General features: G+C 36.8%; 2 protein-coding genes across 3 annotated transcripts; one reads left to right on the top strand and one right to left on the bottom strand.

The window, feature by feature from the left end:
- The first annotated feature begins 731 nt into the window (after positions 1-731).
- lamtor3 (late endosomal/lysosomal adaptor, MAPK and MTOR activator 3) lies at positions 732-2,476 on the top strand. The gene is made up of 7 exons (XM_084094013.1): positions 732-815; positions 994-1,039; positions 1,117-1,151; positions 1,245-1,303; positions 1,387-1,520; positions 1,722-1,785; positions 1,892-2,476. Exons 2-7 carry the CDS (start codon positions 1,025-1,027, stop codon positions 1,963-1,965), a joined length of 381 nt encoding a protein of 126 aa, XP_083950139.1. The 5' UTR covers positions 732-815; positions 994-1,024; the 3' UTR covers positions 1,966-2,476.
- A 24-nt stretch (positions 2,477-2,500) lies between these two features.
- Positions 2,501-11,464, bottom strand: dapp1 (dual adaptor of phosphotyrosine and 3-phosphoinositides). 2 transcript variants are annotated; one of them, XM_084094011.1, is made up of 9 exons: positions 11,259-11,464; positions 8,570-8,692; positions 7,560-7,693; positions 7,337-7,467; positions 5,416-5,463; positions 5,167-5,229; positions 4,994-5,079; positions 3,758-3,845; positions 2,501-3,558 (listed from the first exon to the last, which is right to left on the bottom strand). In XM_084094011.1, the coding sequence occupies exons 1-9, from the start codon at positions 11,315-11,317 to the stop codon at positions 3,535-3,537; spliced, it is 756 nt and encodes a 251-aa protein (XP_083950137.1). In that variant the 5' UTR covers positions 11,318-11,464; the 3' UTR covers positions 2,501-3,534. The 2 variants fall into 2 exon arrangements, with proteins under 2 accessions (XP_083950137.1, XP_083950138.1); XM_084094012.1 differs by having other exon boundaries at positions 2,501-3,657.
- Positions 11,465-13,496: the final 2,032 nt, after the last annotated feature.

Here is a 13,496-nt window from a genome sequence, read left to right on the forward strand (position 1 = left end):
ATAACAGATTTATATATAGAGTGTGTGTGTGTGTGTGTGTGTGTGTGTGTGTGTGTTTTTCCCACAGCAATGCCGTAACCTTATGGGTTCCCTAAAGAATCTTTTAATGAAAAGGTCTTGAAAGAACCATTTTTCTTAGTGTGCAGGACATTTTAATTAGGCTATCTAAACAACCCTGTTTTTTGTCTAATGGAAAAGTTCCATGGGTGTTAAAGGTTATTCATGGAGCCACTGATGCCATCAAAGAACCTTTATTTTTAAGAAAAGTATTTCTCGGCAAACATTCTACATTATAAGACCTGTCACACCATGATGGAAGTTTTTTTCTTTTTTACATTCATATTCAGAGAATAGAATTTTATTCATTTTGAAACAAAATCCAAGGCCAAATGCTTTACATGTAAAGGCAATATATATATATATATATATATATATATATATATATCAGGGTTTTTTTTCAAAGTGCTTTTACACAGTGTGTGCATAATAAAGAAACAAATAAACAGATAGCTAGGTTATATTAAATGTGGACTGAAATGGGGGGGGGGGGGGGGGGGATAAAATGACTATACACTTTCACTAAGGCTACTTTAATTTTAACTAATCCATTGACAGTAGGCTATACATAAAGGGATGAAGACACTCTACTAACATCAAAACCAACAGCCACCACTAGATGGCCTTGTGTACACGCACTCTCCTTATACATGACGTTTTAACGGATATTACGTACACGGAAAACCTTGTGTTTTCTGTCATGTGATGATCGCACATAAACAAGTGAAGAACTTTTATAAAACTGGCTTGAATTGAAGGTAATACTATTACATTTTGCTTCTTATGCCTTATTAATATATGTTTCCTCCATTTATAATTACTATATTTAGAAATGTTAGTGTTTATTTAGAAATTGCTGTCGACAATGAAATGCCCACAAGATACTGTTAAAATTTCGTGTAACTTCCACTTCGTCCTTTACTCTTTTTGCTACAGGGTGCAGCAGGGGAGCTACATAGTCAATCTAATGAATATGGCAGATGTGAGTATGTTTGTAATGCATTTGCTGCAACAACTTTTCTTAGAAATGTCATAATGCGTTTGATTTAATTGTTACAGAATCTGAGAAGTTATTTGTATAAACAACTGCCAAGGTAAACGGATTTATCTTGGATTTTAGACCAGTTTTGTCCTTCATTATGCATTGTGAGTTGTAATGAATGATTACTTTTCTCTGCCATCATCAGTGTTGAAGGACTCCATGCAATAGTGGTGACAGATAGAGATGGAGTCCCTGTAATCAAAGGTAACAGCCTCAGCTCTGAGTTTCATGTCTGTTTGTATGTCTGCTGAAGCTCCACCTGAGATTTTACTTGTTTTCTCCTTTAGTTGCCAATGACAATGCCCCCGACTATGCACTGCGGCCAGCGTTCCTGTCCACCTTTGCCTTGGCAACTGACCAGGGCAGCAAGCTCGGCTTGTCCAAAAACAAGAGCATCATTTGTTACTATAACACATACCAGGTACTTTATATCACACACTCACGACTTGCTCCTTATGGACCTTTTCAGACTGTAATGACGTGCTTCCACAGTTATGAACATTGCACATCTAGAAACCTTTTTCATATTAAAATGGGAATACAAAAGTATATATTTGTTGTCATTTCTTGTTAGAAGTTTACTCAACTTTAACTACTTCCTTGTTATGTATTTCCTTGGCAGATTGTACAGTTCAACCGATTACCCTTAGTGATAAGTTTCATCGCAAGTAGTAATGCCAACACAGGTGTGTCTCTCCAATAGGACAACAGCCACAGAGCCTATTTGGTTGTATGCTCATGACAATAACAGTTCAATGATTAATTTCCCTGATTTTTTTCTTTCATATTTAGGTTTGATCTTCAGTCTTGAGAAGGAGCTAGTCCCTCTGATTGAAGAACTAAGACAGGTGGTGGAAGTAGCTTAGTCGCTATTCATCTCAGTACCTACAGGAATTAGACATTTGGACAAGAGGGTCACGATCGCCCATCCAGTCAGATGTCTTGATGTTCTAGCTCACACACACACACACACACACACACACACACATATGTACATATATAATGTTGGCTGGTCTTGATGCTGTATGTCTTTTATGAATGTAACCTGCTCCTTTTTGTCTCCTCCTAATTAATAAATTTGTCTAAAGCTTTGGTTTACAAAAATAAATGTTATTTATTGACATGATACATTTTTACAGAAGGGGCTTCTCCATAGGAAAATGGGTACAAGTATGGGTTCACACATTGTCAGTTCACACATCACATTAGAAGTAGCATTGTTGTTTGGAGAAATTATAATTTTATACCTTTTATTTTGGTCTATAGAGTGCTGAAGGGATTATGCATTTTTGTAGGCCAAAAACCTGAGTTCTGTGATGAACACAAGTGTAAGATATGTTTATGTTTTATTCATTGACATAAAATATATCAGTAATACCCTCTTGTTATTTTTAAAAAAAAAAAAAAGCTTTTACTAGTCTTGAAAAAAGTAGTTGCTAACAAATGGTTCAGTGGGACAACAGATTGTTGAGGACATTAAACATCATGAATTCAGAGTAGTATATGCGCACATCCAAACATCACATCAGCAGGTGCTCGATCAAAAGAAAACTGAGCTGAAATGCAAAAGAACTGGCGCACTGCTACTTCTGTTCCCAAAGAAGTTTAATAAATTGCAACGTTTCGACCACAAACGACGGTCTCGCACTGAATAGGAAAACTCATCTATTCACTAGTTTGCCTCGTTGCATTTTAAATTGTGCACTAACTCAAACTTAGTGATGGTGACGTTGAATTTGTAGTTAAGATATAGGCTACTTTTAGCTTTTTACTTCTGGCGATTGTCTTTAGGCTTCAAAATTCATACGATTTTTACTTGTGAAGATGTACAAAATGTGCAAGAACTTTTGTTGGTAATAGATCTTGTTTTCTGCAATAATCCAAAAGTCAATGTAAAATCCAATTGGGTTTTTGTGGAGGGAATAAGGGTGATGCTAACTTCCAGGTTAGCCTACAAAATACATCACTGCAGCTCTCGATTCTGGAAAAAAAGTATCTTACATCCAAAGGTCTTTCAATGCACAGACTTAATTATATTTTACATGTTTACTTCTTCATAGTCACAGCCATGCATATAAGGGGGTATTGTACGTATGTTTGGGAGCAGACACACCGTTTAAAGGAACATTCAGCAAGTATAGCTTGGCTTGGAGAAGAATAAGAAAATCTGAAAGTTCCACACAGAAAAAAAAACTTCCTACAGTCAATTATAAAACAAGCATTGGTAATGCACCGCCTCCAGACTCTTTTTAAAGCATGATAGCATAGTGCCTTGGGACTTCGCTTGACCTAGATGGAAAATCTTGCATGTGTGATTCAGTGGCCAGATTATATCTTCATGCGATATCTACCATAATGCCAAATCAGATGAAGTTAATGAACATAAAACTGCACACAGCTCACATTGCTCCAGTGCTACTTCTCCATGTTGAACATCATTGACCTTTTTTTACCTGTGACTGGAAATGCAGGGTAGTCATCATTAGAGATAAGGACAACAAAAAGACAAATACATCTATGATTAGACTGGTGCAGAGGGTCAGATAGAATCATTTCCACTGGAACAAAGAAATAATTGACTATACTGTTAAACCATTACGTACAATGATTATTCATAATGACTGTTCTTTCATGGTTAACATTTTAGCTTCTGCTTACCAGTTTCCATCGTAGTAGCTTAATCCATTCGTCTGCCTCAGCACCGGATTTTGCACACAAATAAAACGTCCTCTCGGGGAACACCAGACTATAGGAAAGAGAGAGAGAAAAATGAAAGTAGAAGAATATTAATAAAGTTAAATAGTGAAGTAAAAGGCTGAAATTGAGGGGAAAAAAATTCCATACATCGGAAAATATGTGGGCAGGAGGAAGTCCATGTATAGGAGTGTCTGACTGCACTTCCTCATTACTGAGCTTCACTTACATGTAGGAAAATATTATATGCAATACATATTGAATGCACAATTTTAACATTTTGATATGAAATTGTAATTACCTTTTAACCTATCATTATATCTTAGTCTGTACACAGACAATGTGAGTTTTGTCATGCAGATTCTCTCTAATGCTGATTTAGTGAGCACGGGAACTGTGTAATGCTGCAGATATATAGCTCATTTTCAGTTGTCAAAAATAGCCAGTAATTTTATGGTTGACCAATTTGCAGAAGTTTCAGATGTAAAAACAAACAGGACATCTAGTCAATAGAAAAAGTCTTATTTTTTCTTCAGAAACTTTGCTTTTGTAAGAAAATGAACAGTCTACCATTAGCATCAACATTTTAGGCATCTCTCTTTATTTCCCTGAAGCCTTTATGGTTAAACTAATACATTATTTTATCAAGTCATATTTTGTCACCTTTATTTTTATAGCGCTTTATACAATAGCTTCAAAGCAGCTTCACAATAATAAACAGGAAAGTAACAGAATTATGATAGAACATACTTTATCAAATAAGTGATTCAAATTCTGCTGTAAAGCAGATGTAACAAGGTAATAATGACATTATTCAGCTCAGTTCAGTTCAATAACTGGGTAAAGATCATTAATTAATTGTAGCTGCCCTCTTCACGTAAACTCATGGTTGTGCACCATTCAGACTTGAACTGAGAAAGCCTTTTAAATTACAAATCTTGAATTAGAATGAATGCAGCAAACAGGATGTAGAACTGTAATTACTTTTTTCAGTAATTGAATTTGAGGAAGTAAAATCCAAGTTTTGGATTCTATGAACTTTTTTTTTTTTTTTCAGAATATGTCACCAAATGGTATAAAATGATATATTCTCTACTAAACAAAAGGGAAGCCTATATTTTCAGAATTTTGCCTATCCCTGACACCCAAAAGAGGAAGAAAAGGAAATCAGATAGTGCAGTCATATCATAAATTTCTCACCAGAAGCAGTTGACCCTCTCCTGACTGTAATCAAACTGTACAGCAGAGCACTCCGTCAGATTCAGGGTTCGTATCGGATCTACAAACTGAGGGGACAGTTTTCTGAGAGATAAATAATCAACTTTAATGGTTATCTAATTCTAAATCTTATTGTACAAAATACATGGACCTACCATTTTGTCCTTGAAATATTTAAGTTCATATCTATTCAGTGTGAACCATCTCTGTTTCCAGTTCTGCCCAGAAAATAAATAAAGAGGAATCCCATCAGCCAACAGAACTAGGTCTAGGTTAACTCTAGAACCAATTTAACCAGTTCACAATTTACATTATTAGTTTTACTGTAAACATTGGTTTAAATGTTTTATATTAATCTATATATATATATATATATATGTATATAGTAAATTGTGTAACCATACCTTGATAAGCAATCCTTGTTTAACCAGATAACCTTCTTTTGTGCCAAGCTGTTAACAACATGAAAAGACTTTCAATGATTCAGGAGCACAGACAATACTACCAAGACAGATAAATTCCACTCACTGCATGTCTGTATTGATTTTTAACCCAATCCTAAGTGCTAACCGCCATTTAACTCTTTTAAAGTGCCCCTATTATGCTATTTTAAAGGATTCTAATTTTGTTTGGGATGTCTCCTACAATAGGTTTACATGCATCCAAGGTAAAAAAACACTTTAATTTTCTGATAATATACATTGCAGCATCACCTCTTTTCTCATAGTGCCTGAAACGGTTCTATAAAGGATTCAGTCTCTCTAAACCCCGCCTTTCTGAGAGCCTAATCTGCTCTGATTGGTCCAATTTTCCATTCTGAATTTCAGCTCCGAAGGCTTCCCTTAGCACTTGTAAACACAGTGACACGAACAGTAAAGATGCCGTCAGTTTTACCGTATCAATTCCAGCCCGGGTCCTCATCCTTTGGTAGTGCAAGTGTAACGGAGGCCAGCTAGTGAGAGCTGTGCGGGTAAACCTCACTCTCCTGATCTCAAGAGGCACACAAGCGAATGACTCTAGAGACTGTGGTCTTTAACGTCCATGTTTGCATCCGTGCCTCCCATGCCGGAGACGCTGGTTTGAGTCCCACTCGGAGCGGGGCGGGTAGGACTGGAGGGCTTACATTGGTGCCGTGACCCGGATGGGAATGAGGTTTAGGGGAAGGAGTGTAACAGAGGCTAGCTAGTGAGAGCTGTGCAGCTAAACCTCACTCCCCTGGCCGCAAGAGGCGCACTAGCGGATGACGTTTGAGACTGCTGTCTTTAGCCTCCTAGTTAGCGTGCCATCCTCCCATGCCAGAGATGCCGGTTCAAATCCCGCGAGTAGGACTGGAGTGCTTACATTGGTGCCGTGACCCAGATGGGAGTGAGGTTTAGGGGGCTGCGTGTAACGGATGCCAGACAGTTTGTTCTTTAAATAAGTTTGGTTTTAGTTAGTTATTTGATGCTATGAAAACGGGAATGTGACGTCATTATTGACAGCTGAGATTGACAGCTTCTCTAAATGAAGTAGTCACTGAGGCGCCAACAGACTTTTTTCAGGATCTTCGGGAGAAGATTGGAGCTTAAACCTTTATTTTTTTACATTCCATAACTGTTTATTTCACACCTAAAAAATGACTCAGGCTCCAGGTCACTACTGTGCAGACTCGAGATGTCAGCGCCATATTGGGACACTGGCGGCTTCACTTATACAATGGAAGAGAGTGAAGGTGCGTCGTCCATCTTTATTTACAGTCTATGGTCCCGCTCGGAGCGGGGCAAGTAGGACCGATGGGGCTACGTTGGTGCCGTGACCCAGATGGGAGTGAGGTTTAGGAGGCCAGCTAGTGAGAGCTGTGCAGGTAAACTTCATCCCCTTGATCTCAAGAGGCGCAGTAGGTGTTTAGCATCCTTGTTAGCTCGCCCGCCTCCCATGCCGGTTCGAGTCCCGCTCGGAGTGGAGTGAGTAGGACCAAAGGGATTACACATGCAAAGTGGATTTGCTTCTCAACATGTCAACCAATCACTTCCGGGCCTCAGCTACAACTAGTGTTTAAGGGCAGGTCAAAGTAAGCATTATACACATTTGTTACAAACCTACATAGGTTCGAGCAGGAAGTAAAGCTAGAATTACTGACGACGCCTTTCAAACTCAGTTCATTCTTTTGGGAGACAGTAACTCCATATATCATGCACTTTAATCTTTGAAACTTTGCAGAACTTTTACATTCACAAACAGTTATATAACACTACATGAAAGGTAACATCCAAAAAAGCATAATTGGGGCACTTTAGATGCAATACATGTGTGCATGTGTGTCTGTATAATGTAATTTTGACTTACTGCTGGAACAATAGGCACCGGGTCATTTTCATGCCGGCCTGTCTGCATGGCCGTATGCACACACACAGTCTCATAAATAGATGGCTCTTCCACCTGCCGTGGGTACGGGAACCGTAGCACTATCAGGTTTCCTTGGTTACAAGAGTGAAACAGGAAACAGGGTGACTGTGCCGCAGAAGTGCTGAAAAGTTTGTGAACTGTAAATTAAAGGCAAACAGCTAACCTGTCTCGCTGCCTAGCAGAGGCTGATTGGCAAAGTGACTGCAAAAATCCTGAAGGGAAGGGAATTCATTGAAGCCAAAGGAATATCTGCCAAACTGCCGCCGGACATGAAAGTGTTTCACTGAATCCTTTGCTCTAAAGAAGTGTTGATGGAAAAGAGAGTGAGTAAATGCTGCCATACTGTGACTGAATTCTCAATATTACTTGATTTTAACTTGTTTATGGGGTATACAAGCAATATCACACCTAGTCACACTGAAATAGGCTGAATATTATTTCTACAAAGTCACACACTATAAATGAAGAGTCAATTAACCTCAGAATTAAACGCATTTATACATATCAGTCTGTCACAGTGATGTGAGCAGGGTACTGCCTCATGGCTTGTGTGAATCACTTTTTTATTTATATATTCAAATGGGAGTAAGCACCTTTATTTTGCAAGACACAAGACTACAGTGGTACACAACTGACACTTTGAAAAAAAAAAAAGGAACTGAAAAACTTCAAGTAAACTGAATACCCACAGAAAATAAGAGAAATGGAAAAATAAGGGGAGTAGCAAAAAGTCATGTTGGGTCATCATTTGACTTTTTAAATTGTTTGAGTAATAAAAGGGCAAAGGATTGCAACTCATTTTTAGAAAAGGTGAGTGTCTACTGCTGCACAGAACAAAGGTCTGATACGTTAATTTGAGGTTGTATTATACTTTATAATTTAAAAGTGTAGTGTCAGTAAGATTCTTAAAGAAATTAGTACTTTTATTCAGCAAGGACGGTTCTATTTCTATTTTAAATAAATGCTGTTCTTTTGAACTTTCTATTTATCAAAGAATCCTCAAAAAAAAAACATCAAAATTAAGCAGCACTTACACACAATTGAGGTTAATTTTAGGTAGCTTTGCGGGTAGATTTCTCTATAAATTGCAGTCAGTGCACACAAGGAAAATATCCAACTTGTATGTCGACTGCAAATACTTCTGAACTTTTGTCCCAAATGGATATTTCTTACCGGACAGACAAAGCAAAGCAGTCAGGACCCTTGTTGCTGTTTCGGAGTAAAAAATTCCCATCTACCCCATTCGAAAGGAGAAGGGCTTCAGCTGCATGCCGGGACAAATCATAATGATACCAGCTACAGAGAGAAACAAATTGGGGCACTTAAACACAAAGCCATGTTGTATGGTGATGTCAAATATCAACTGTCAACATCCACTGACATATTTGCTATTGTTCCAGTCCAGATGTGCTGGTTCCAGGGGCGGATCTAGAAAAATATTTATGGGGTGGCGAGAGGGGGGCAGGAATTTTTGAGGGGTGGCAAAATATGGCAGACGTATATATACTGAATTTAATCACAGTTAAATTGGCCATAACTTTTAATTTGTTGCTGCCAATAGGGATAGGTATCATTCGTTATTACTACTCATACCAATACTCCTTATCGATCCGGTACTTTAACGGTATTCTTATCGGTTATTTTTGTTATATCAAAAAAAAGGAAAAAAATAAATAAAAATTAGAACACAATTAATATTGATTTATATTTTGAAATGTAAAATAAATATCTATAGCAAAAGAAAAAGCAATGCTTTAACAAAACAAATAAAACATACGTTATGCAGAAGGGTGCAGGCTTTTTGTGTTTTATATTCAGAAGACATAGGACACCAAAAAATAAAGTACAAACACATGGTCAAACAAACAAACAAAAAAAAAGTATACAATTAAACAAATATACAAATTATACAGTATATCCAGTGCTTTAATTTGTTCAGGAGTAATATGGGCTAAAAAGACATCTAATAAAGTCAGATTTAAAATAACACTGCATAGTTTATCATAGATAGATTAAAGCTTATATCATTCAAGAGCTGCGACTGATTTTTTCTTTGCCTTTTGTTATTTGATTCACATTAATGGAGCAATCGTCAGCAGGTTTATTAGACTGCTGCCTCTGTAAGACCAAATGCAGATCTAATCATTATTACGCATTATATTTTCTCCCAACTATTAACGCCCATACTTAATCCTATTGTATTTGTTATTTCCCCAGTTGTAACCTAGTTTCATTGCTGTGATATCTGAGAGGAATTGGATTTAATAGGACTGCTTAGCAAATCAAATGATCGATCTCCTAACTGGCACTGTATTGTGTGTTGTAACGTAACGTCGGCGTAACGGCGACCATCAGTAAACGTTATGGATACAAACAATATTTTATATTTTTTATTGAGCTGTTCTTGTTTTTACTAAAATAAAAATTAGGCTAATCAAAGGGAAGAGTGCTCTTACAAATCACGAGGGAGCGATTTGACCGCTGATTTTGGCTAACGTTATAGACTCGCTGTTTTTGCTGATGCTGAATCGTCTTTAGCATACAATACATTCATTACAAATGTAACTTTAAGTTAAACGTGTATTTAAACTACACCTGGGGAAACTCACTTCACCTTCAGAGGCTCTGGGGCAGCTCAGTCTCTCCAGTCGGGTTGCAAGACACTGCGTACTGCAGACAGATGCACTGTGCTGCCTGCCCAGGCTGCCCTGCTGCCACTGGTGAAATTTCATTTTCGCGGGGGTCGTTGCCGTGCTAGTGATGGGTGAAACCATTGTGAGGGGGAGGGGATTCTAAATCGGCGATTTCTGTTTGAGAGGAGTTTGTTGCGGGTCTCCTTGGCCTTCAACGTGTAGCTATGAACATAAAGTATACTTAAAAAATATTATCTGATTTATAAATGGGGTGGCAACAGGGGTGGCAAGACTGTATCCCAGGGGTGGCAGCTGCCACCCTTTGCCACCCCATAGATCCGCCACTGGCTGGTTCTGAAACTTTTGCATAAAAATATTAAAATTTAGGGACGGGACGATTTATCATCACTGTATTACAGTGAGAATCTAATGAGCAATTAGATTAAATTACAATTAGCAATTAAATTATAGTTAAATGTAAAACATCACATGGATTACTGTAATTAGAATTGGGGTGAATGTGCTTACTGGTCATAAAAATAATGTCCTTAAGCAAATATTACTAATAATGAATAAAAAATAAATAAACTTAATGGTCCTAAAATAGCGGTTAAATATAAAACTGACATGTTGGGCTTTTCGGGATTTGAAAAAAAATCCTTTGATTAATCGTGAAATTTAAATGTAGGCCTACAATGAATAAAATAATGTTTTACATTTGTTTTGCTTTGTTGTCGTTAACAAGAAAACAAAAACACTTCATAAATATAGGTTAAATTATATAACAGACAGTCAGTGGGAACAGGTTTCTGTAACCCTTTCATTCACTAAAGAAATAAAATTGGAGAAGTATTTCCTCGTGCATTCGCTAACGCAGCTGACCTCGAAACAGTTGTACAAATCAAATAAACAACTAACAATAGTTTGCTCGTTATATACTTGTTTTATTGCTCTTCCCTTTTTTATTTTTTACTCTCACATTTTAGCATAACACGGAATTTAGAAAACTGTGAAATTTTCACAGAAAAAAGTTTAGCTCAAGAACCATAAAAGGATCTAAGGATCAAATACGTGTACAGGGGAGTTAAAATAACGGAGAGAGAACATGTTACTGCGCATAACTGAGCTCAGTCGTGTACACTGCTTGTAGAGTATTGTTATTTCATGAGTGGTGTATGCGTTTAGAAAGGTCGAAGTAGATTATATAACAGAGAGTTGTTTGAGCTCACCTAACTGACTCCAGCTCGTCGAGTTCTTCCCCGCTGCTCCGTGTTGAACTGACACTCATGGTCTGATGATGATCTGATGTGACTGGAGCAGATTTTCAGTGTGGTCGCTGTCAGTCAGTCATTCAAACTCAGTCATTTACTAAATAATCTCAGATCAGCTCGAAGTAAAAGTTTCTCGTAGAACTGCTCTTGCGCTAGAACCGAAAGCTACAGGCAGGGAAGTCAAGTAGATCCGCCCACCATTTAAATCAATGTCAAAATTTATAGAACCATGTGCTTATGTGCACTTGTTCTCATTTTCGACTGTCCACATTTCAACCATGTAGACGCGAGTGACCAGGCAACTTAACTAGCGACAAAACTCATTCGACAATTAATATAATTAGGTAGGGTGAATGCAGGTAAAGTGGGCCGTTTACGCTTGATTGTACTGTGATCAATGGGTTTACACATTCAGAGCACGACACTGGTCTTTAATGAAAGAGACACTATTTCATTAAATTATGAAATAGTTTTGGTTGATGCAATATGACACTGGTGGGTGTGCCCAGCCCACAACTCAAAGGAGGACACCTTGATGGTAAAAAGTAGAAAACCCTCTGACATAAGATTTTATTCTCGAAATTACAAGGTCGCACTTGTTCACTAATTGTAAACAAATATTATTGTGACAGTTCCTGTTTTGTAAGGTGTAAGGTGTTTAAATATTGGTGGCCTACTTTGGTTAAATGTGTTAGATAAAGTGGGATTCAGGTGAGTGGGCGACCTTTAACCTTTAGTAATTATATTCAAATTCATTAAATAAATTGACATTCATTGATTATTTTATAGTTGAAATGTATAATCTACTTTTTTTTTTTTAGAAAACAGAGGTGAAACAGAAGCTCTAGTTTTTTTTTTTTACTAATTTAAAATTCATAATATTATGAATAATATAAGGATTTTTCAATTCTTCTTGAAAATCTTGAAAAAAGGCTTAAATATTTTCTGAGTGCAGGAGAACAAAAAAATTGTTATTTTTCGATAAACTGATAAGAAGGATATTTGAACATACCACAGTACTTCTACTTCTCATTATTTCTGCTATCTGATTTCATTTTTAAAGATAGCCTATGTTTTGTCTTGTCATGAGGTGTCTGTCCTATTTCGATAAGAAACCTTTCACTTTATGTGGCCATTACTGTGGCATTGAGTCATTACTGTGGAAATCAGTCACGTCATCACTTGAAAGACTTATTCATGACCCAGATAGCAAACGCACATCACGGAGACGTCTATTTGATGTGCGTGTTTACATCTGGAAGACATATTTTTTTAGAGTGTTTGCTCATCTGCAATACGTCTATAGGACGTTTCCTGTCAGATGTCAAATAGACGTTTAGAAAATGTCTTTAAGATGTAATGATTTAGAATGTATGTTAAACTGACATCTTAAAGATGTCTATCAGATGTTATTAAACAGCAGATGGTTTCCAATGAAGTGACCTTTAACAGACATCTTGCAGACGTACGTGTGCTATCGAGTGAATCAAAGCAATGAATCCACAAAAATGGCTGACTTCTGAGTTAGGAAAACATTCTAAATATAAAAAAATGCACTTATAGCAGTTATAAATTCAAGATCTTTTCAAATGTATTTATTTATTATACAATGCTGTCATTCCAGCAGTTATAGATTATAGTTTGAAGACATTGTAACAATGTAATTTGTTTTGGATAACAGTGAATCATACAATTATGTTTCAGTGCTTAAACTGAGGTCACAAAAACAGTAGGCTATGTTTGGTCTGAAGTAAAAAGGAGTGAAAAATCACGGAGCAAAGACGCCAAAAAGGACACTGACACCGACAAGCAAGACAGAGCAGGTTACTTTGATATGAAACAAAGTCCCAGCTTTCAAATTCTGTCAATTTTATTATGAAATTCAAACAATAAATTGTGTTTCATTGAGAAAAATTAACATGTAGCTACTGTACCTGATATTTATCCAAATGAATCGATATTGAATCAAGATCGGAATCGAAACACAAGCTTATTAATTGAAATCGTGAAATTTGTGTCAAGCACTAAAAAATAGTAGGCCTACTAGTTATTGTACTATGTAAACATTGTAAATGACACTAAACTTAATGAAATTCTGTTTAGTTACCAAATGTTTTGACAATCACAATACACTTATTGTAATGCAGGGTTTTTGTGTGTATTTTTTTTTTCACTCCAAGCTAAATTTAAAAGTTG

This window comes from Abramis brama, assembly GCF_963993115.1.
Source record: "Abramis brama genome assembly, chromosome: 19".
In the NCBI taxonomy this organism is placed as follows: domain Eukaryota; kingdom Metazoa; phylum Chordata; class Actinopteri; order Cypriniformes; family Leuciscidae; genus Abramis; species Abramis brama.